Below are 23,288 nucleotides of genomic sequence, written 5' to 3' on the forward strand. Positions count from 1 at the left end.
TAGGGGCAAAAGGACGAAGACATCTCTTCAGCCGGTTCCTATGTACCCGGAGTGGTGGACGGTCTCCTCTTGAAATCTCGTAGACTTCAGGGGAGAGACTGTCCCTAACTAGGTATGGCTCACGCTCCCAACGCCCATCTAGCTTACTGGTGGGATGGTTGTTGCGCAGCCACACTCGATCTCCTGGGGCAAAAGGCTCAGCACAGGCATTACGATCGAAGTCCCTTTTTTGTTTCTCCCGGGCCTCTTCTAACCGCAGATCCACAACTTCTCTGGCATCCGCCAGGCGCCTCTGGTGTTCGTGAACCCAGTCAGTCTGGGGGAGTAAAGACTGGGAATCAGGGGACTCCATGTCCCAGGTCATATCAGCAGGGAGATGGCCGTGTCTCCCGAACATCAGATAGTACGGGGTGTACCCTGTGGAGCAATGAGTGGTATTGTTGTACAGATACACTAATTCGGGCAACAGTTTTGGCCAGTCAGCCCTTTTTGCAGGGGTCAGAGTCCTCAGCATATTGATTAGAGTCTGATTCATCTTTTCACAAAGCCCGTTGCCTTGGGGATGATAGGCTGTGGTCCTCAGCTTCTTGCAGCCATATAGAGTGCACAGCTCCTGGAAGACTTGGGACTCAAATGCTGTTCCTTGGTCTGTAAGGATCTGGTCCGGACAGCCATAGGGGAGGATGAAGCTCTTCCACAGGGCCGCTGCGGTGGTCCTTGCAGACAGATCTCTGACAGGTACTGCAACCACAAATTTGGTATAGTGGTCGATGATCGTAAGAGCATAACTGTGACCGGATCTGCTGGGCTCCAACTTCACGTGGTCCAATGCCAGGATCTCCAAGGGCCGTTGGCTCACAATGGGACGTAGAGGGGCCCTTTGATTGTGTCGCTCTCCTCGAGCGATGGCGCAGGCCGGGCATTCTCGACACCAGGCTTCAATGTCGGACTTCATGTTGACCCAGAAGAATCGCCTTCGGAGGGTGGCTTCAGTCTTCTGAGCGCCAAAGTGTCCAGACTGGTCATGGTACATTTCCAGTACTATCTTGGCGTCCCTCCTGGGAATCAGAATCTGGTATATCCGATCATAAGTGATAGGGTCCAGAGTTCTTCTCTTTAGCAGACCCTGGTGCATGCTCAGAGTCTTTCTCTGGCGCCACAATTGAGACAGTTCTCCATCAGCTCTTCTGCGCCGGATTCTTTCAGGCACTCGCCCACTAGAGAGATAGTCCATTACTTCTCCTATGGCACGGCTATCAGCCTGAAGACTCATCCAGAGGTCCTTTTCCGCAGGGGGCTCTGACTCTTCTTGAGGAGTAGCTGGCGCTGCCTCTGTCGGTAGGGAGTAAACTCTCTGGGCATCCTGACGCACAAACTGGGCATAGAATGCTGGCATCTCGACATCTTCCCACTGAGCATCTGTGGAGGGTCCCTCCCACTGGTCAGGGAGACGGGACAGAGCGTCGGCGTTGTCATTGGTCTTACCAGCCCGGTACTTGATGGTAAAGTTGAAATTGGCAAGTCTGGAGGCCCACCGTTGTTCCAGTGCTCCAAGACGAGCGGTGTTCAGATGCGCCAAAGGATTATTGTCTGTGAAGACAGTGAAAGATGATGCAGCTAGATAGTCCTTGAACTTTTCGGTCACAGCCCAGACTAACGCCAGAAACTCCAACTTGAAGGAACTGTAGTTCTGGTCGTTTTGCTCCGGTTCTCGGAGGGAACGGCTGGCGTAGGCTATGACCCTTTCAGTTCCGTTTTGGAGCTGGGATAATACCGCCCCTAGACCTTGCTTGCTGGCATCAGTGTACAGGGTGAAAGGCAGACTATAGTCTGGATATCCCAACACCGGGGGCTCAGTCAACCGTTGCTTGAGCATCTGGAAGGCAGCTTCTCGTTCGGCCGTCCACTCAATGGCTACTCGGGAACGTTGGCTCTCTTTTGGCAGGCCCCTTAGAAGCTCTTGCAGGGGAGCCGCCAGCTGGGCAAACTTCGGGATGAAACGCCTGTAATAACTGGCAAATCCCAGGAAGCTTTTGATGTCCCGTACGGTTGATGGGGTAGGCCAGTCGTGAACAGCTGCAATCTTCTCTGGATCTGGCTCAATTCCATGAGCGCTCACCACATGTCCCAGGTACTTGACGCTAGGTTGTAGCAGGTGGCACTTGGAGGGCTTGACCTTCAACCCATGTTGGGTCAGGATTTGGAAGACTTCAGCCAGATGGTGGAGGTGGTCTTCATAAGTCTTGGAGTAGATGATAATGTCATCCAAATATAGCAGGACGGTCTCAAAGTTGCGATGACCCAAACATCTCTCCATCAGCCGTTGAAATGTGCCTGGGGCGTTGCATAGCCCAAACGGCATGTTGTTGAACTCGAACAAGCCCATTGGGGTGGTGAAAGCCGTCTTCTCTCTGTCTTCTGGTGCCATGGCCACTTGCCAGTAGCCGCTGGTCAGGTCCAGGGTAGAGAAGTAGGCAGCTGACCCTAGGGCTGCGAGGGATTCCTCGATTCGAGGCAGAGGATAGGCGTCCTTGTGGGTGATATTGTTGATCTTCCTATAGTCAACACAGAATCGAAGGGTTCCATCCTTCTTCTTCACAAGGACCAGCGGGGCAGCCCATGGGCTGCGACTCTCCCGGATAACGTTGGCTGTCTTCATCTCTTGTACCAGCTTCTTCACCTCTTGGTAACGGGCTGGAGGTATGGGCCGATATCGTTCCTTGATAGGAGGATGAGAGCCAGTAGGGATGGTGTGTTGGATCAGAGTAGTCTGCCCAAAATCCAGTGGGTGTTTGCTGAAGGCCTGGTGGTGCTTCATGACGACATCCAGGACACCTTGTACTTGGTCTGCAGGAGTAAAATCGTCGTCTCCAATATTGAGCTCAAGCCACCAGGATTGCTCGGCAGGCTCATCTTCAGCACCTTGCTTTACTTCCAACTGTTGGGAGGCAGACAGAGAGGTTTCCACCAAGTCTTCAGGATGGACACTGAAGAGAGTGGCTACGGCTTGATACTTCCTCAGGTCCACTGGGGAGTCTCCCACATTTAGTAGTCGAATGGGTACTTGTCCTCGGGATACAGTGACTAGGCTCCTGGCGGCTAGAATGGGCAGGTCTTCATCAGCTGGTAGAGGTTCTACTATCGCCTGGTAGTCTTGACCTTGGACGCCCATGCAGGCTCGACACCATACTAACGTCTCAGTCCCAGGTTGAAGGCGGACAGGTTGGGGATCCTTGATCCGGGCTCTGCAGATTTCTCCATTAGGGCCAGCAAACTTCTGTTGCGCCGCTAGAACCTGCATAGTCTCCTGAATTACCTTCCGGGAACCGTTGGGCACTGTTGGCAGGGAGTCGTGGAGAGCCTTCAGCACTTCAGGGTAGCAGTTGCGGAGGACATTGGTACCCAGTACCAGGGAGAAGTTACCGTTTTCGGGCACACGTGTCACCACTACGCCCTGTCTGGTTAACTCAGTGTCTCCAATGGTTAGTGTGGGCTCCCAGTAGCCGCGGGTGGGAACGGGTTTTCCGTTCGTAGCAATAATGTTCAAGTAAGCCTTGGGAGGCTGGACTAAGGATGCTCCTCCTCGGCATTTCTCGAAGGCAGCACTCCGGAGGGTGGTCACTTGAGAGCCGGTATCAATTAAGGCCGGTAGGGTAACTCCGTTGATGGTTACATGAACCATGGGGCGAGTCCCCACGAACCTGGGCATCCAGTTAGCATCTCGGGGACTTACAAGTTCTTCCCTTGGAGGTCGTCCCTTAGCTCCAAGGGTTTGTCGTTTAACTGACGACAGTCATTCTCTTCATGCCCATATTTATGGCAGTAGCTGCACCGCTGACGGGGTTTCTTCTGACTCCAGGTGCTTAACGACTTCGCTTCTTTTGGGCGCTGTTTAGTCGGAGATTCACGAGGAGTAGCTGACCGTACCGGGTTCTCTGGAGATTTCCTCCTCATAGCGGAGACAGTCACTTCCACCTGGGTCAACCGATCGAGGATTTTATGCAGGGTGTCCGCCAGATTAGAGACCTGTCCTGCTAAGTCAGCAACTTCCGTAGCCGCAGGAGTAGGTGATGTCGACTGCGTTGGATAGCAAGCTAGAGCAGATTCCTCCATTTCCACGGATTCAGGCTCTTTCTGCGGTCCAGTAGGCGGTCGGTCCCCTAATATGTCAATGGCAATTTCCTTAAACTCAAGGAAGGAGGCCTGGGCATGTTGAGAAGAGATGATCTTTAGTTGACACCTTTGATTTCTATCAACAAGTCCATTAATAAATTGTTCCCTTAAGGTTTGATCAGAGGTTTCAGCGTCTTTGGGCTCAAGGCAGGTGATGGCCTTCCATGTCTCCTGTAGGGAGAGGGCAAAGTCTCGGAGGGACTCTTGGGGCTTCTGTCTTTTCCCGAAGAATTTCTGCTTCAACTCGGAGACAGTACACTTGTCAAAGGTGTTACGTAGCCTATCAAGAATCTGGACCACATTCTGACACTGTTCTCGGGGCCAGGACTTGACTTCCCGGAGAGCGGGTCCTTTCAACTGCCCGATGAGGATGCCCACTTTCTGTTCCTCTGTGAATGGGAGCAAGGCGAAGGTGGCTAACAACTTGTCCCTGAATTCAGGGAGAGTATGTGATTCTCCCTCGTAGTAGGGTAACCAGGGGGCCCCCAGATAGTAGGGCATAGTCAAAGGCATCATGGTGGGAGTCCCAGGGACACTAGCTGTAGCAGGGCTGAAGGGACTCTCAGGAGGACTTAACATGCTCCGGTACCCTGAGGAGGGACCAGGGGATGGGACTTGCGCCAGTCCCGTATCTTCGTCCTGGGCGGACATGACTGGCCTAGCTGAGGGAAGCCTGTAGGGTTACACAATGTCCGTTGCTATGGGCGATGGCTAGAATGGGACGTGGGCACTTTAAGACACAGTCACTATTCCCTGGGAGGTGAGCCAATAACCTAGCATCGGAAACAATCTCTACCCCCCTTTAACTTCCCCAGCGGTACTCACTCAGGATCAGCCGCGGTGACAGGACAGCTTCGGTGCATGAAGGTCTCTGTTCCCGATGTCCGGCAGGCAGCAGGGGCTCGGTGATGCTCAGCGGTGTTCTCCTCCAGGGGCAGGACACGTGCGCCGGAACTCCGGATGAGGCGCACACTGCTGGCAGGCTTCAGGCGCGGCCTGCGCCGAAATCCAAGATGGCCGATTAACCCTCTTCGTTGCCGGCCGCACACGCTCCAGCTCCTCCTCCACGGTGCTTCGCGCCACTCGCGCAGGGGGCGGAGCCTAATGACGCCTCTGGAGTTCCCGCCAGTGAAGATTTGGCGGGCTTGAAATACTTGCTGCGCCACACGCCTCTGAGGTAAATGCTTCAGGCGCAGCAGCGCCGGATGTAGCAGAGCTGACAAAGTTCTTTGCAGGGCTTAACCTCTTGAGTGCTGGAGCGGAGCTCGACAGCACGTGGCAGCAGTATAAAGTTCAATGTAGAAACACACAAATACTTGGGCCTAAACCCGGATGGCATCAGGGTTAGGCAGCACAGTCTTTTTCTTAATAAAGTACAGTCTTTAGTGCCAGGATAAGGCACAGAAGTATATATCCTGTTCGTGACGCCACTTGCAACATCCCCCACCGGGGCCTAGCCTTAAAGGGGAGGCCTGGAGACAGCCGGGGCCCGCTGTACCGGAGTGGCTGGCGGTTGCGGCCTAAGCACGCTATTGTCACGGTGCTTGGTACGGGGGATCCGGAGGGCTGTCCTACAGCCTGGCAGGTCTCCAGCAGGGTGGTGTTGGCAAGAAAAGATGAGGGAGCGGCTGCTATAGCGGATCTCCCTGGGGCAACCCCTTAATGTCCCGAGTGTGAGTCTCTGTGTGGTGGACAGGGTGCCAGTGATGATGGGAGTTGTAGTAGCAGGGACCAGACGGAGGCAGAGGTTGAAGAAAACAACTTACAGTTCTTTATTGGAACCGCAGGAACTTCAGCAAACGTGCCTTTAACAGGTAGATGGAGTACTGGAGAGGTATTTGGAGGGAGCCGCAGGATGTAGGTCACCAGCCTGGATGTAAGGGCAGGCTGGGAGGCAGCTGTGTCCTTAGAGGAGGCTTCAGCTCGGTCCTGGATCTCTTCAGGTATCACCCTTGAAGGTAGGATGATACCCCTTTCCTCACTACACTAACTCTAGTCTTATTGTTCCACTTCAGGCAGGGGCTAGGCTCTTCCTGCACTGGTCTGGTGTGCTAGAGTCTCTGAGCTACTGCTCAGCTAACTACTCTCTGCTGCGTCCTGCAGACCCAGAGGGCCTGACTAGGACCGGTCTATTCTCCCTTCTGGGAGAGACTGCTCTCTTCTCTCTCTGGGGAGAGACCTCTCTCGGAGTGTTCTACTAGAACATTCCTGGCCAGAGGTTTTATTACCTCCCTTTGGTCAGGTGGTGGCTGCTCCTCCAATTACCTCTCAGTTCACAAAGACAGGATGTAACACATATCATTGGATACTGGACTTTTACATCATATACAGATTTAACTTTTGCCTTGCCAGGCAGGATTAACCACTGCAATGTCCCCTGTATGATATGGTGACATGTTATGGGGCTTATTCGCAAGCACTACCTCGCCATTGCATCGGCGAGGGTGTTGCATTTGCATGTTATAGGATTATTGTGCAACCGGCCACTATTGCAGGGGTGGGCAATTCATTTACCCATGGAGGCCACACATGAGAAATTCAACTAATGTACTTAACTCAGTTCTAACCAATACCAATGCACTGTATTCCGTATATAACCTATCCCTGCATAAAACAGTAAATAAAAATTACACTTATTCAATGAAAATATGGAGGACCTAACTGCATTTAATGATGGGGAGGGGAGATCAATTTTTTTCAACAATCTTGAGTGGGCCGGAGATCGTTAGAGGATCAGATGTGGATCACGGGCTGTACAATGCCCAGGTCTGCACTAACGCTACTACAGTACAACTTGTACACTACCATCTGGTGGTAAAACAAGAAACTACTCTTTGTTTGTTTCACAAAGTGAAAGTGCAAGTAAGCGCTGGTATCAGGAAGTCCAATGACGATGGTGAGTAAAACATAGAAAACGAAAAGCAGAAATTTGACTTAAAGAGGGAGTATTATATGTATAACCACTTTCCATTTAATAGGGAACTAACTATAGTGACAGCATAGGTGGTGGGATATATACAAATCCTCCCAACTTTTGTTGTGGTGGAAAAGGGACAAAAGTTTTTTTTCCCCCTAAGCCATGTATGTTGCCTCTCCCTTTATGCCCCCCCTCCCACAGTATAATTTACCTCTTGGTGCCCGTCCATATCCCCTTTACCATGTGGCTCTCTCTGTTATATTCAGTTATATTCAGGCCCCCTCATATTGTATCTCCCTTTCATACTTTGGACCCCAGCAACTTCCCTCCATACTGTGCCCCCCTAGCAGCTCCCCTCCATACTGTGCCTCCCCCAGCAGCTCCCTTCATAGTGTCCTCTCAGCAGCTCCCCCTCATAGTGACTCCCCCACAGGAGCTCCCCCTCATAGTAACCCCCACAGCAGCTCTTCCTCATAGTGTTCCCCCACAGCAGCTCCCTCTCATAGTGTTCCCCCAGCAGCTTCCCAACATGGTTTTCCCCCAACAGCCTCCCTCATAGTGTTTCCTCAGCAGATGCCCTTTTTACTGTGCCTTCGTGATATGTCGTTCGCAAACGGCGGGAGCTGACTCCCCTTGGTGAGCCGATGGCTCACTTAACCCCACCCATTAACAGCTCACCATGCCCCCTTTAACCTGATACAATGGGGTTAAAAGTGGAGAGGTGTTGGGTGTTTGACTGGCCTGTGGCCAGTATATTTAATAGGGAGCCATTCAGGAGCCAGCGGAGCCGGCTCTTAGTGAGTGGATCCTAATGAGCCAGCTCACTAAGATGAGCTGTAATTCCCATCACTATTGTGCCTCATCCCCCCAGCAGCTGCCCAGAGTGTGTCTCAGAGAGGAGGGGGGGAGGCTAAAGCCAGCAGTGTAGGAGTGAGCTGGCAGCAGGAATGTCCCATCTCCCCTGCAAAAACATGTGCTGCGCAGTAGCAGCTGTGTAACTTCAAGACCAGGAGGAGTATGGGAGGGAGGCGCTGTGTCCTGCACATCTATACCGCCCAACCTTTGGGCTACAGAGGGAGGGACAAAATCGCCTCCCTTTTTCTAAACCACGCCGATTGTCCCAACCTTGGCCCCACCCCTGAACATATTATAATATTGTTCTTAATGGCCCCTACATAAATTAATGCCCCTTCCTGTCGCCCACCTCCTAAGGACCCATATAATACCCCCTAATGTAACTTTATCTTTATCCTCCCTTTACATTTGTTCCCCCCCTTTAATTTATCTCCCATTGTGGCCTCCTGTTCTCCATCATATTGTGGCCTCCTGTCCTCCATCCTCCTTATATAGTGACCTCCTGTCCTCCTCCATCCACCCTCCCTCATATTGTGGCCTCCTGTCCTCCATCCTGCAGCCTCCTGGTCTCCCTCCTTCCTCATACTGTGGCCTCCTGTCTTCCATACTCCCTCATATTGTGTCCTCCTGTCCTCTACCCCCCTCATATAGTGTCCTCCTGTCCTCCTCCACCCTCCTACATATTGTGGCTTCCCTCAGCCTTTATATTGTGGCCCCATGTCCTTTTTCATCCTCCCTCATATTGTGGCCCCTGTCCTCCATCCTATTCACATAGTAGCCTCCCTCCTTCCTTATCTCGTGGCCTCCTGTCCTTCATCCCCCTCATATTGTGGCCCTTCTTCTCCATTACCCTCATATTGTGGCCACCTGTCCTCCACCACCCTTATATTGTGGCCTTCCTCCTCTAAATATTTTGGCCCCCTGTCCTACATCCTCAATTATATTGTGACACCTGTCCTCCTCCATCCTCAGTGCCCCCCCAGTACCTTATTTACATTTCCATATGTCCCCCACAAGTACTGCTTCTTCTTCTCCCCAGGCATAGAGATGACGAGGAGGGGGTGGGGCCAGATGGGAGTAGCTCCTCCACTCCTCCTTGTCATCTCGGAGCCCTGTGGAGAGGAGGAAGCAGGACTGTGTGGGAACAATGGAAAGGTAAGTTCGAATACAGCAGGGGATCAGAGTAAAGATTGCCGCAGGGGGCAGGGGGGGGATTTTTATCCTCAGGCAGCAGAAAGGCTAGAATCAGCCCTGAGTACAAGAAAAGATCACAAAGGCGTGTTTGTGTGGGTTTCCTCTGGTTTCCTCCCACACTACAAAACATACTGGTAGGTTGATTAGATTGTGAGCCTCATGGGTACAGGGACTGATTTGGCGAGCTCTGTGAAGCACTGCGCAATCTGTGTGTGCTATATAAATACAGAAGTTATTATTAATTATTATTATTAATATTGAAAGCGCATAACAAATTATGTAAACTCCTCTAGTGCTGCCAAGAGCATCCAGAGAGATTCACCAGAGGTCACAGTGGAAAGAGAAGTTTGTAACTAGAAGTTGTCTGTAAGTTGGGTATTTTTAAGTCAGGGGCTGCCTGTATATCTGAACAGTTCAGTAAGCTGCACTTACCTTGCATTTTAAAATATTGCTCTGGTCAATGTTGAAATGATGAAATTTGCTTACTAGATCAGCCCTAGTAAGTAGCAGACCCGAGATGAGCAAACCGGAGAAACTTGAAAATTAAGTATCAAATCTGAACCATCATCATTGGAGGCACCGATCTCTGGTGTAAAGTTTTTAAATTCTGCCGGCAAAACCAACAGTAGTATTTAAATCAATGTGATGCACAGAGGACGGGGTCATTTAAATGAATGTGGTGTATGCGTGCATTGGTGTCATGCCCCCGGCACCATTTTGGAGAAGATTGTCACTCCCCGCCACACTGCTTTAAATGCCACGGGTGGTTTTAAAGACTTAACACTCACGATTGGTGCTACTACCAATTGCTGGTGTTATTGGCGGGGAGGTTGAACCAAACCCAGACCTGAACCCAAACTGCTGACTGACATTTGAGTTTGGGAAGCCAAACCCATATCCCTGTTGGGATATCCATGTTTGACATGGACCCAAACTTTGTGGTTTTGGTCCACTCTATACTACTAGTAAGACTATTAAAAAACCCTATGTATAAAGACTTTTCGTACTGTAGACTGGGACATTTTCAGCATAAAAGAAACAAGGAAAAGTCAATGTGGTTAACTAATACTAATAAACAAGAAGAATAAGGCATTTAAGTTGCTAAAACACAAAGCTAGGGGGCGTGGCTGACGGCTGAGCAAGCCAGATGCAGCCTGTGAGTGCTCCAGTGCCTGGCATATTTATCCCTTGCCATCCTGCACACAAGCGGGTCTATAACCCCAAAGATCTCCCCCTCTGCCACCTAGAGACTCGTGCCATTTCTACCATTTCTAGGAACGGGGGAGTCCTGTGGAAGACCGCGGCCTACTTGCAGCCTAGACTAGCCTCGGCCTCCCCTGACCGGAAGTCAGCCATACCCCGCCGGCTCCCAGCACAGCTAGAACTCTGGCAGCAGCCCCCTCGAGACTCCGGACCCAGCCTGGGCCCATCTTTCAGCAGTCCCGAAGATCCAGTGCGGCCTACTAGGCCTCAAAAGCCTTGGTTTTGCCTAAATTTACTGCCCGACCTAGGGGCACTGTCTGTGGGGAGGAGATCTGAGGCCTGCAGCTCGGAATAAAAGTGGGCCTGAAGGTACAGCAGGGAGGACAATGGCGCTTTTAAGGGCATTGTGTGATCTGTTATACTTCTGTTGAGCCCTGGTGACAAACCACAGAGTCTTTTGCCTTTTTGCCTATAAATCATTTTTTGACTGTGGCGGTCCCCTTATGTGAGTGGCGGCACATCTTCAAGTGTGGTTTGATGGCAGACGATGGTGCCCGTGTACCTGCCCCTGCACGATCCGTGATTTACAATTTTTTTTTTACTATACAGAACACGCAGCTGACTGTTTGACATTTCCCCGGTGCTTATGAGACCCAAGTCTCGCAAAAAGGGACAGAAACCACCTGATCCTACAGGCATCCGCCAATATTTGAGGGGTTCACATGCCGCCTCTCCGTCTCCCTCTCAGCCCAGAATGGCGTTGCCCCGTCTACCATCCTCTCCATCAGTTAGCCAAAGTCCTCTACTTCTGCTTGAGTCCCCAGTTGCCTCTGCAGCTTCAAAAGGGGCGCCCAACACCCAAGTGGTGGATGAGAGCTAGGACTGGAAGAAGCATCTGTGGGCGATCCCAACAAGGCAGGACCTTGAGGTTCTTATCCAGCGTATAAAGGACTCTCACAAAAAGGTAGTGGAGGAGGTAAGATGGGATGTGGCTCATATAGGAGGTCGGGTTGAAGACTTCCTGGAAGACACCAGGAAGACATTGAGAACTGTCACAGACTTAAAAACCTGCGGATAAGGGGACTATCTGAGTGCCTCCACAAGAGTTGGATTCTGTGGTCACCCAGTTATTTCAGGAGCTCTTGGGGCCCTCTACTTCACACAGATTGGAAATGGACAGTGTTCATCATGCCCTTGGACATAAAAGCTCAGGTCCCGCTAGACCCAAAGATATCATTTGCCACATCCATTTTTATAAGGAGAAGGAGGCCATTTTGAGGGCAGCGAGAGAATGACAAGTCATCTCTTTCAGGAATTGCTCTGTCTCTATTTTGCTAGATCTAGCCAAGCACACTCTGCAGCTGCAGAAAGCTATCAACTGCTCTACGTGAAAAGAGATCCCGTATCAATGTGGGTTCCCTTTCCAGCTGCATGCTAAGAAGGGGGACAGAATGGCCACGTTCAAGGACTTGGGTGATCTACCAACTTTTCATGGAACATTCGTGTTACCACAAATAGCTCTTCTGGAATAGCCGGCCATGACGGTGTTACCACCTGTTCCACCACGTCTGGAAAGTTGCTCAGAAGCCAAAAGCGCAGAGGCAGATTGGAAATGTTGTAATGTATACTGGAATAATTATGGTGTTTCACACGGGAAGGGCAGGGTATTGTCACTGGCACTGTACTTTGACTATCTCCCCCAGTCGGGATAGGTTCTGGGTCAGTTGATTGGGTTCGGTCGCTCTAGATATCTAATAAGGACTACTTTCCGCTGTAGTTTTACACGGTAGCCTACCTTAGGTAAGGTTACACAAAGCATGGGTGTGTCTGGTGTGTTGTCTGTTTATCTGGTTACTTGCTGTCTTGTTTAGTTTTATCTTGGAGTGTTCTTTCCTTTCCCTAAGTATCTCATCCTATCCAACGCTTAACTGCTAAACATGTCCTCACTAACATTTAGCTCCTATAATGTTAGGGGGTTAAATAGCCGTTAGCAAGTGTGGGCAGATCCTGTACCATCTTCACAGGCAGAGAACTATGGTCCTTCTTCTACAGGAGACCCATTATAAGACTAACTGTGTCCCGGCAGGTAAAAATAGATATTACAACAAATGGTTCCACTCCACGAGCCCCATACATAGAGCTAAAGGGGTGACGATGCCTTCCATTACTCTTTCTCTCCTCAAATTCTCGACTCTCTGTCAGATTCGTTAGGGAGATCCTTGTTTGTGAAGATAAATTGGGCAGGCAGAGTATTGACATTTGCTAATCTGTATTTTTTTCCGAATTCAGGGTAGGTGTCTTTTGGAATTGAGGCCTTGCACAATCTATGGGAGTTCGCGGATGGCTCCCCGATTAACCTAGGAGGTGATTTCAACATGCCGATGGACGTAGCTGTAGATACGACCTCAGGTAGGTTGGTAGTTTCCTTTGCTGCAACCCGTAGACTTAAGCAGGAGTTATCAAGCTTAAAATTAGTGGATCTCTGGAGGGTCCTCCACCCTGGGATTTGGGACTATAGCTACCATGCTTATTCCCATTACTCGTACAGTAGATTGGGCTACCAGTTTGTGTCTCATGGTCTTCTTGATCTTTCTCCTCTCTGCTCTATGGATAGACTGCTGTGTTTAGATCATAGCCCGGCGCTTTCTGGATAGGAGCCCCTCCACAAAAGGTTCAGTCTTGGCACTTAAATGATAATCTGCTGAGGGACTTGGTTTGTGTGCCCCCACCATTAATTATTTCATATGCTGCCCCTCATAATTAATTATTTCATATGCTTCCTCCACCATTAATTATTCCCTATGCTTCCCCTCATAATTAATTATTTCCTATGCGGCCCTTTATAATTAATTATTTCCTATGCTGCCCTTCATAAATAATTATTTCCTATGCTTTCCCCCACCATTATTTCCTATGCTGCCCCTCATAATTAATTATTTCCTATGCTGCCCCTCCAACATTAATTATTTCCTATGTTGCCCCTCCACCATAAACTATTTCCTGTGCTGCCCCGCATAATTCATTATTTCCTATGCTGCCCCTCATAATTAATTATTTCCTATGCTGCCCTTCACCATTAATTATTTTCTATGCTGCCCGCATAATTATTTCATATATTAGGGCCCCCGGCCGCCACAATCTTTTTACTGCTGTTTAAAAAAAAAATCCTGTACTCACATTTGGCAGTGGCTCCTGCGTCTTCTTTCTTATGGCTGTTGCCGGACAGGAAGGGGTGTGCGGCCGCGTGATGACGTCATCACGCAGCCGCGCATCCAGGTTCAAAGAGCGATGTGTGCCGGGGTTGTCTTCCGGCCACATCACTCTACCTGCAATAATAGTGCTCGAGTGGTCTTTTCCGGCCGCATCGAGCACCATACAGTGACGGGCAGGAGCTTCCTGTCCCGATGGACGGAGGCCCCTGCCCGGCTGCCGAAAGCCTTTGGCCTGGGGGGGGGGGTCCAGTGCTGGTGCTCCAAGCGATGGGAGCAGGATAGAAACGGTCCGAGGGCCGCATGTGGCCCACAGCCTGTAGTTTGGGGACCCCTGGTTTAGAGAGTCCCCACAGTTTGATCTTTTTATTAGAGGTTTGTAATTTGCAGTTATTTGATAGGATGCTCTCCCCTTCCTCCCCAGCTTGTAAATGTTGTCTTGTGTGTCAGTATGGCTGTGTGTATTGGTGTATGATGTCTTTGTATGGGTTTTATTTAGTTTAGGTATTTGTTGTGGTGGTTTTTTAAAGGAAGGCGGGATGAAGAACTACATTTTGTTATGTATTGTGGTCACCGCTTTATGTTTTTCTCATATACTATTTGCACCAGAGTAATGTGTGATTTGGATTATTGTTTTTTCTGCAATATTCATGCAATGTATGTGTCTCATGGTAATTACAGTACTTATACCCGTTGTTCATTTTATGTTTTAATAAAATCTTTATTGAACCTAAAACACCAAGCTAGCGATGACTCATTATGGCTCACAAATTATTTTGTAATTATATAAATGGCAAGAAAGAGTGCGGGCCCTGTGAGGAATAACTTGGGTTTCATGGTAGAGGGAAATGAGGAAAGGGACAATATATTGAATGTTGCCTTCTCAAATGTCTTTACCCAGGAAAATCCCTTGGTGGAAGACATGATAAGGGATAATGTAAATTATCTTTTAAATGTCACCAGTTTAACCCAAGAAGAGGTACGGCACCACCTCACAACCACTAAAATAGACAAATCACAGGGCCCGGATGGCATACACCGCCAGGTATTTCATGAATTAAGTATTGCAATAGACGGGCTTTTATTTTTAAAGATTCATTAAGGACTGGTTCTGTTCCACAGAACTGCTGCATACCAAATGTGGTGCCAGTATAAAAAAAAGGTTTTTTTTGTAGGGAAAATATTGGAGGGGTTTGTTAGAGATGCTATCTGTCACAATCTCAGGGGAATTGTCAGTGGACTCCCTGGACCACCGCAGGGGATAACAACCTTAGCCACAACCCGGGAGCGGAGCCAAGGTAGGGACACGAAGACCACGGGCAGGAAGGACCACGGATGGCAGGTAGGACCATGGACGGCAGGCAGGACCACGGATGGCAGGCAGGACCTTGGAAGGCTGGCAGGACCTTGGAAGGCTGGCAGGACCTCGGAAGGCTGGCAGGACCTCGGATGACTGGCAGGACCACCACAGGACACCAGGACCGCCACAGGACACCACGGAACAAGGGAACAACACGAAACACAGGAACACGGGAACACAACGGAACACGGGAACAGCAGACCGGGGCCGGGCAGTGCACTGGTGCACCCGCGATCCGAAACATGGATGGCGGGGTCACCCCTGACACTATCCTAGAGCATCTCACTGTACATAGTCTTATAACCCAGTATCAGCATTGGTTTATGAGGGAATGGTCCTGTTCTTAGACTGGTCCTGGGGGAGGTTGTGGATGTTGTGTATATGGACTTTTCCAAGGCATTTGACACAGTGCCAAATAAAACGTTTGTACATAAAATGAGACTGCTGGAACTAGGGGAAAATTTGTGTATTTGGGTAACCGATTGGCTTAGTGATAGAAAACAGAGGTTCATCATTAATGGCACATTCTCAGATTTGGTTGCAGTTACCAATGGAGTGCCACAGGGGTCAGTATTTGGCCCCCTTCTTTTTAAAATATTTACTAATGACATCATAGAGTGTATGCATAGTATCATAGTATCATAGTATCATAGTATATAAGGCTGGAAGGAGACTCAAGTCCATCAAGTCCAACCTTCAAGAATTAAATAAATGTTTTATCCCCATAACCTGTGATCTTTTTTCTCTCCAGAAAGTCATCCACGCCTCTCTTGAACGTGTACATAGAGTCGGCCATAACAACCTCCTGCGGCAGAGAGTTTCAGAGTCTCACTGCTTTTATAGTAAAGAACCTTTGTCTATGTTGATGGTAAAATCGCCTCTCCTCTAGGCATAGAGGATGCCCCCTTGTCCTGGTCACAGACCTAGGTATAAAAAGATCTTTGGAGAGATCCTTGTACTGTCCGTTCAGGTATTTGTACATTGTAATGAGGTCTCCCCTCAGTCGTCTTTTTTCTAAACTGAATAATCCCAAATTTTGTAATCTGTCATTGTATTCTATTTCCCCCATTCAGGGTCGGTCTGGCCCACCGGGGGGCCGGTGAATCCCCCGGTGGGCCCCGACTCCTGTCACTATGGCATGGGCCTTTAATGGAGGCTGCTCCTCTACTACTAACAATAGTACTTGCATCATTCAGATGCAAGTACTATTGCTTACAGTGCCGCGCAGGGCGTCCTGTGCGGCGCTGCTGTGACACAGGAAGCCCTTGCTAGCGCTTCCTGTGTCACTACCACAGAAGCAGCCTGGAGGAGCCAGGGGAAGGAGGAGTAGGAGCGCCACATTCAAATCTGTGGCTGGTCTCCCTGGAGGTGCAGCCCGGGCAGAGCTGACAGGAGAAGCCCCGCCCACCAGCCCGGGCCTGCTGCACAGAGGAGACAGCTCCATCCACTGCCATGATGTATCCCCTGCCTGACCTGGACCTGCTGCTGTATACCAGGTTAGTGTAATGTGTATATGTGTGTGTCTTCCCTGTGTATGTGTGTTTTGTCATATGTATATATGTACAACATGTCATGTGCTTGTATATAGACTGATAACATGTAATAGCTGTATATATAGGTGTAATGTGTTCTATATGTGTGTATATAATGGTATAGGTGTGTATATATATATGTATGTGCATATACAAGTTTTACATGTGATATATGTATATGTGTGTATATGCAGGTATACCATGTAAAGGGTGTAAATATAGGTGTAATGTGTGTGTATATTTATATATAGTGATTGCTGGGGGAGCTGTATACAGTGATTGCTGGGGGAGCTGTATACAGTGATTGCTGGGGGAGCTGTATGCAGTGATTGCTGGGGGAGCTGTATACAGTGATTGCTGAGGGAGCTGTATACAGTGATTGCTGGGGGAGCTGTATACAGTGATTGCTGGGGGAGCTGTATATAGTGATTGCTGGGGGAGCTGTATATAGTGATTGCTGGGGGAGAAGCTGTATACACTGATTGCTGGGGGAGAAGCTGTATACACTGATTGCTGGGGGAGAAGCTGTATATAGTGAATGCTGGGGGAGAAGCTGTATATAGTGGTTGCTGGGGGAGAAGCTGTATACAGTGATTGCTGGGGGAGAAGCTGTATATAGTGGTTTCTGGGGGAGAAGCTGTATACAGTGATTGCTGGGGGAGAAGCTGTATACAGTGATTGCTGGGGGAGTTGTATACAGTGATTGCTGGGGGAGCTGTATACAGTGATTGCTGGGGGAGCTGTATACAGTGATTGCTGGGGGAGCTGTATACAGTGATTGCTGGGGGAGCTGTATACAGTGATTGCTGGGGGAGCTGTATACAGTGATTGCTGGGGGAGCTGTATATAGTGATTGCTGGGGGAGCTGTATATAGTGATTGCTGGGGGAGCTGTATACGGTGATTGCTGGGGGAGAAGCTGTATATAGTGATTGCTGGGGGAGCTGTATACAGTGATTGCTGGGGGAGAAGCTGTATACAGTGATTGCTGGGGGAGAAGCTGTATATAGTGATTGCTTGGGGAGCTGTATACAGTGGTTGCTGGGGGAGAAGCTGTATACAGTGGTTGCTGGGGGAGAAGCTGTATACAGTGATTGCTGGGGGAGAAGCTGTATACAGTGATTGCTGGGGGAGAAGCTGTATACAGTGATTGCTGGGGGAGAAGCTGTATACAGTGATTGCTGGGGGAGAAGCTGTATACAGTGATTGCTGGGGGAGTTGTATACAGTGATTGCTGGGGGAGCTGTATACAGTGATTGCTGGGGGAGCTGTATACAGTGATTGCTGGGGGAGCTGTATACAGTGATTGCTGGGGAGCTGTATACAGTGATTGCTGGGGAGCTGTATATAGTGATTGCTGGGGGAGCTGTATATAGTGATGTCTGGGAGCTGTATACAGTGATTGCTGGGGGAGCTGTATATAGTGATTGCTGGGGGAGCTGTATATAGTGATTGCTGGGGGAGCTGTATATAGTGATTGCTGGGGGAGCTGTATACAGTGATTGCTGGGGGAGCTGTATACAGTGATTGCTGGGGGAGCTGTATGCAGTGATTGCTGGGGGAGCTGTATATAGTGATTGCTGGGGGAGCTGTATATAGTGATTGCTGGGGGAGCTGTATACGGTGATTGCTGGGGGAGAAGCTGTATATAGTGGTTGCTGGGGGAGAAGCTGTATACAGTGGTTGCTGGGGGAGAAGCTGTATACAGTGGTTGCTGGGGGAGAAGCTGTATACAGTGGTTGCTGGGGGAGAAGCTGTATATAGTGGTTGCTGGGGGAGAAGCTGTATACAGTGATTGCTGGGGGAGAAGCTGTATACAGTGATTGCTGGGGGAGAAGCTGTATACAGTGATGGCTGCAAGAGTACTAGATGCGGCCGGAAGCGGCTGCTTGAGTACTATCACTGATTGTGCGCGCAGCACTCAAACATTAGATGCCGGAGGGAATGGCAGCACGTATGGGGCGGGGCCTTAATAAAATATGGAGGGGGGGGGGGTGGCAGTGTGCACGGGGAGCCTTAATAAAATATGGAGGGGGGGGGGGTGGCAGTGTGTATCAGGGGCCTTAATAAAATATGGAGGGGCGGTGGCTGTTTGTTTGGGCGGCCTTATTAAAATCTGGGGGGAGGGGCAGTGTGTATGACATTGTTTTATCCAGGTGACATTATACTGTAAGTAACTGTGGTATTTTTAGGGTCGCAGTGAGGGGGATCTGCCTCCCAGTGCTGAACACATCTGCCAGAAAATTCTGCAACCAGATTTTACGATGATTCTGGATGTGAAGGAGAAGACAAGTCACTTGTAAGGTAGAAGATGCTACTTCTTCCTGTGTCCGATCAGTATTGTAGTCCCTGACTTACCTTCTAGTGTGAGACGCTCTCATCTTATGTACTGTAATATCTATAGGGTCAAAGAGACAGGTGTGACTTGTCTATGTGATGCGGGGACACCAGAGTAGGGTTATTGTCATCAGTTGGTGCAGTGCAAACACTTACGTCTCTAACCATAGCTCTGGAAACCAGGGGTAACTCTTATACTATCCCTAACCACAGCATAGCCACCAACAGAAAGCCCCGGAAACCAGGGGTAACTCTTATACTATCCCTAACATTAATGCCTTGAGGTGAAGTCACCCCTGCAGCCCCTGTACACAAACCAAGAGCCGAGCTCTAGCAGAGAGGGAGGGAGGGAGGGAGAAAGGGATTAGCTTATCCTTTGCTTCACTGCCCCCGCTAGTGCTTACAAATTTCCTCATCCCATAATATTTATATGCAGTAGTAGGTGGGCCCCCAAAATCAATTTCACTGGTGGGCCCCAGGCACCCCAGTCCGACCCTTCCCCCATTCCCCTAATAATCCTTGTTGCTCTCCTCTGCACCCGTTCCAGCTCTACTATATCCTTTTTATACACTGGTGCCCAAAACTGTACACAATATTCCATGTGTGGTCTGACCAGGGATTTGTATAAGGGCAGAACTATGTCTTTATCATGAGAATCTATTCCTCTCTTGATACATCCCATTATTTTATTTGCTTTAGCAGCAGCCGCCTTGCTCTGGTCACTAAAATTAAGTTTACCATCCACCAATACCCCCAAGTCCTTTTCAGCTTCAGTTTTACTAAGTAATTGACCGTTTAGAACATAATTATACTTTTTGTTTCCATGGCCCAAGTGCATAACTTTACATTTATCTACATTAAACCTCATCAACCATTTCTCTGCCCATCCCTCAAGCTTCCACAAATCCCTCTGTAATGCTAAACTATCGACCTCAGTATTTATTACTTTACACAGCTTAGTATCATCTGCAAATATTGAAACTTGACTGTGTAAACCCACTACAAGGTCATTAATAAAAATATTAAAAAGAAGTGGCCCCAATACTGACCCCTGTGGCACTCCACTGGTAACATCAACCCAATCTGAGAATGTGCCATTAATGACTACCCTCTGTTTTCTATCACTAAGCCAATTACTTACCCAGATACACAGATTTTCTCCTATTCCCAGTAGTCTCATTTTATATACCAACCTTTTATGTGGCACGGTGTCAAATGCCTTTGAAAAGTCCAGATATACAACATCCACAGCGTCCCCCAGATCCAGTCTTGAACTTACCTCCTCGTAGAAACCAATCAGATTAGTCTGACAGGACCGATCTCTCATAAATTCATGCTGACGCTGGGTTATAAGGTTGTGCACAGTGAGATACTCCAGGATAGCATCTCTAATAGTACACTATTTGCAGATGATACTAAGCTGTATAAAGTAATTAATACTGAGGCCTTTGGAACAAAAATACAGAGGGATTTATGGAAGGTGGAGGTATGGACGGAGAAATGGCTGATGAGGTTTAATGTAGATAAATGTAGGGTTATGCACTTCGGCCATCAAAATAAAAGGTATAATTATATTCTAAATAGTCAACTACTTGGTAAAACTGAAGCTGAAATAGACTTTTGGGTATTGGTGGCTGGTAAACTTAATTTTAGTGACCAGAGCCAAGCGGCTGCTGCTAAAGCAAATAAAATTATGGAATGTATCAAGAGAGGAATAGATTCTCAAGATAAAGACATAATTTTGCCCTTTTGCCCCTAAATCACTGGTCAGACCACACATAGAATATTGTGTACAGATTTGGGCACCAGTGAATAAAAAGGGCATAGTAGAACTAGAATAACCAAGATTATTAGGGGAATGGGGGGGGGGGGACTAGAATACAATGACAGATTACTAAACATGGGGTTATTCCGTTTAGAAAAAAAGATTGCTAAGGGGAGACCTTATTAAAATGTACAAATACCTGAATGGACAGTACAAGGATCTCTCCAATCTTTTTATACCTAGGCCTGTGGCTGGGACAAGGGGGCATTCTCTACGCTTAGAGGAGAGGCGATTCTACTATCGCCATAGACGGGGATTCTTTCTTATAAGAGCATTGAGACTGTGGAAATCTCTGCCACAGGAGGTTATGGCAGACTCTTTTTACAAGTTCAAGAGGGGCCTGAATGCCTTTCTGGAGAGCAAAAATATCACAGATTATGGGGAAAAAAAATTGTTTACTCTTACAGGTTGGGCTTGATGGCCCAGTGTTGTTTTCCAACCTTATATAATATATAAACTATGTACTATGTACTAAGTGTTATTATGGTAATATTGTAGCTATTATTTCTTGCTATTCAGTTGTATTATCTTTTATGTATAATTTTTAATGGGGATTTTGTCTACAATTGGAACAGTTCATCAGAAATCTTCATAGTATACAGGAAACTAGTGGACCTTCGGATATTCACACCTCTGCTGTATCAATGAACAGTGCTTACAGCCTCTGAACATCAGCCATCCTTGTGAGAGTTTTATTTAATACAGTATAACACACCATGATAAGTATGGTTAAAGATATGATGATAAATTATATTTTATTGCTTTTTTAGGAGTTGTTTTTCTTGATCTTAATCATGGATTCTCAACCTGCCAGTGAGAAAGTAGGTGGATCAAAGGTGAGTAATGGGTAAAGTGAGATGTTATTAACCCCTTAAGGACGGAGGGTTTTCCGGCTCATTTCTCGCTCTCCAACTTCAAAAATCCATAACTTTTTCATTTTTACTTGTACAGACCTGTGTGAGGGCTTATTTTGTGCGTAACAAATTTTACTTTCCCGTAATGTTATTTATTTTAACATGCCGTGTACTGCGAAGCTGAAAAAAAATTCCAAATGTGGAAAAATTGAAAAAAAACCGCACGTGCGTCACGTTCTTGTGGGCTCAGTTTTTACGACTTTCACTCTTCGCTCCAAATAACACGCCTACTTTATTCTTTGGTTCGGTGCGATCGCGGTGATACCAAATTTATATAGGTTTTATTGTGTTTTAATACATTTTCAAAAATTAAACGAATGTGTACAAAAAAGAAAAAAAATTTTTTGCCATCTTCTGACGCTAATAACTTTTTCATACTTTGGCGCACGGAAATGTGTGAGGGGTCATTTTTTGCGAAATGAGGCGACGTTTTCATTGCTACCATTTTGAGGTCTGTGCGACATTTTGATCATTTTTTATTTCATTTTTTATGTTATGTAAAAAGGTGTAAAAGTCGCATTTCGGACATTTGGGCGCCATTTCCCGCCTCGGAGGTCACCGCCGGCCGTAACCGTTTTTATATTTTGATAGATCGGGCATTTTGGGACGCGGCGATGTCTAATATGTCTGTGATTTTTACTGTTTGTTATGTTTTATATCCGTTCTAGGGAAAGGGGGGTGATTTGAACTTTTAATATTTTATTAATTTTTTTTATTTTTTAAACTTTTTTTTTTCTTTTTTTTTTCACTATTTTTTAGACCATCTAGGGTACAATAACCCTAGATGATCAGATCGCTCCTACCATATACTGCAATACTACAGTATTGCAATATATGGCGTTTTTGCAGGTCTTACATTACAATGAGCCACTGGCTCATTGTAACGAACCTGCATAAACCATGTAGCCTCGTGTCAAGAGAAGACCCGAGGCTACCATGGTAACCGATCGCCGCCCCCCGATGACGTTCGGGGGCGTGGCGATCGAAAAAAAGATGACGGCGCCCGCGCGCCGCCGTCTTTTAAACGCCGCCCACGACTTTGCGGGCGGCGTTTAGAGGGTTAATAGCCGCGATCGGTGCAAGCACCGACCGCGGTTATTAGCGGTGGGGGTTTTGTGCAAAATGCAAAAACCCCCACCTCTGTATGAAGAGGACTCAGCCCGTGAGCCCTCTTCATACTTCCCTTATACCTCTGCGCCGTAGAGCTACGGCGCAGAGCGTTAAGGGGTTAAGATATTAGGTATATACTTGATGTTTGAAAATGGCTTTTCAGTAGGAGTTTACATTTTTGAAGAGCTTCCTGTTTATTTCCCTGTTGGGACGTATAGGGGCCAGTACTTTCCATATTAGGGGATCCTCATTATTGTCACGAGTGCTTTTGCGACCCAATACCCATGTTGCAGGCACACCCGTGCTCCTATCCGTGCTCTCCAGACCCTCGCCACTGCTCTCACCGCTCTGTCAGGATCCGATCTTCTTTAGCTTCTTATGACATGATTATGCCATGGTTTTTACAAAAAAGCTTTTAAAATTATGCAAAGGAGCCTGAGGGAGTCTGGACCCCATAGGTGTTAATGGAGCCTGGAGCCCCTTGGGCTCATTTGCATAATTTTTAAAGCCTTTTTTCCTAAAAACAAGTGCATCAATGGGGGGTATCTAATGTTACTTTTTGATCACTTTTTATCCTTTTTTATGATGTTGGATGTGAAATTTTTTTTTACGGCATTCACTGTCCGGGTTCAATAATTATTTTATTTTATTCTATGGGTT

The 23,288-nt window shown here is 48.0% G+C and overlaps 1 protein-coding gene across 4 annotated transcripts in view; it reads left to right on the forward strand.

Annotated features, from left to right (window-relative positions):
- Positions 1-6,944: 6,944 nt before the first annotated feature.
- LOC140127167 (uncharacterized) overlaps positions 6,945-23,288 on the forward strand; it is a 47,981-nt gene continuing 31,637 nt past the window's right edge. Inside the window, exons 1-4 of one of the 4 annotated variants that reach the window (XM_072147528.1) lie at positions 6,945-7,069; positions 12,632-12,751; positions 21,180-21,287; positions 21,375-21,440. In XM_072147528.1, coding sequence (XP_072003629.1) covers positions 21,399-21,440 — 42 coding nt within the window. In that variant the 5' untranslated portion in view covers positions 6,945-7,069; positions 12,632-12,751; positions 21,180-21,287; positions 21,375-21,398. Of the gene's footprint in view, positions 7,070-9,077; positions 9,101-12,631; positions 12,752-16,054; positions 16,408-18,591; positions 18,747-21,179; positions 21,288-21,374; positions 21,441-23,288 lie in introns of those variants that run through there. The other 3 variants (XM_072147530.1, XM_072147529.1, XM_072147531.1) reach the window with 3 other exon arrangements.

The sequence above is a fragment of the Engystomops pustulosus genome, chromosome 4 (assembly GCF_040894005.1).
Source record: "Engystomops pustulosus chromosome 4, aEngPut4.maternal, whole genome shotgun sequence".
Classification (NCBI taxonomy): domain Eukaryota; kingdom Metazoa; phylum Chordata; class Amphibia; order Anura; family Leptodactylidae; genus Engystomops; species Engystomops pustulosus.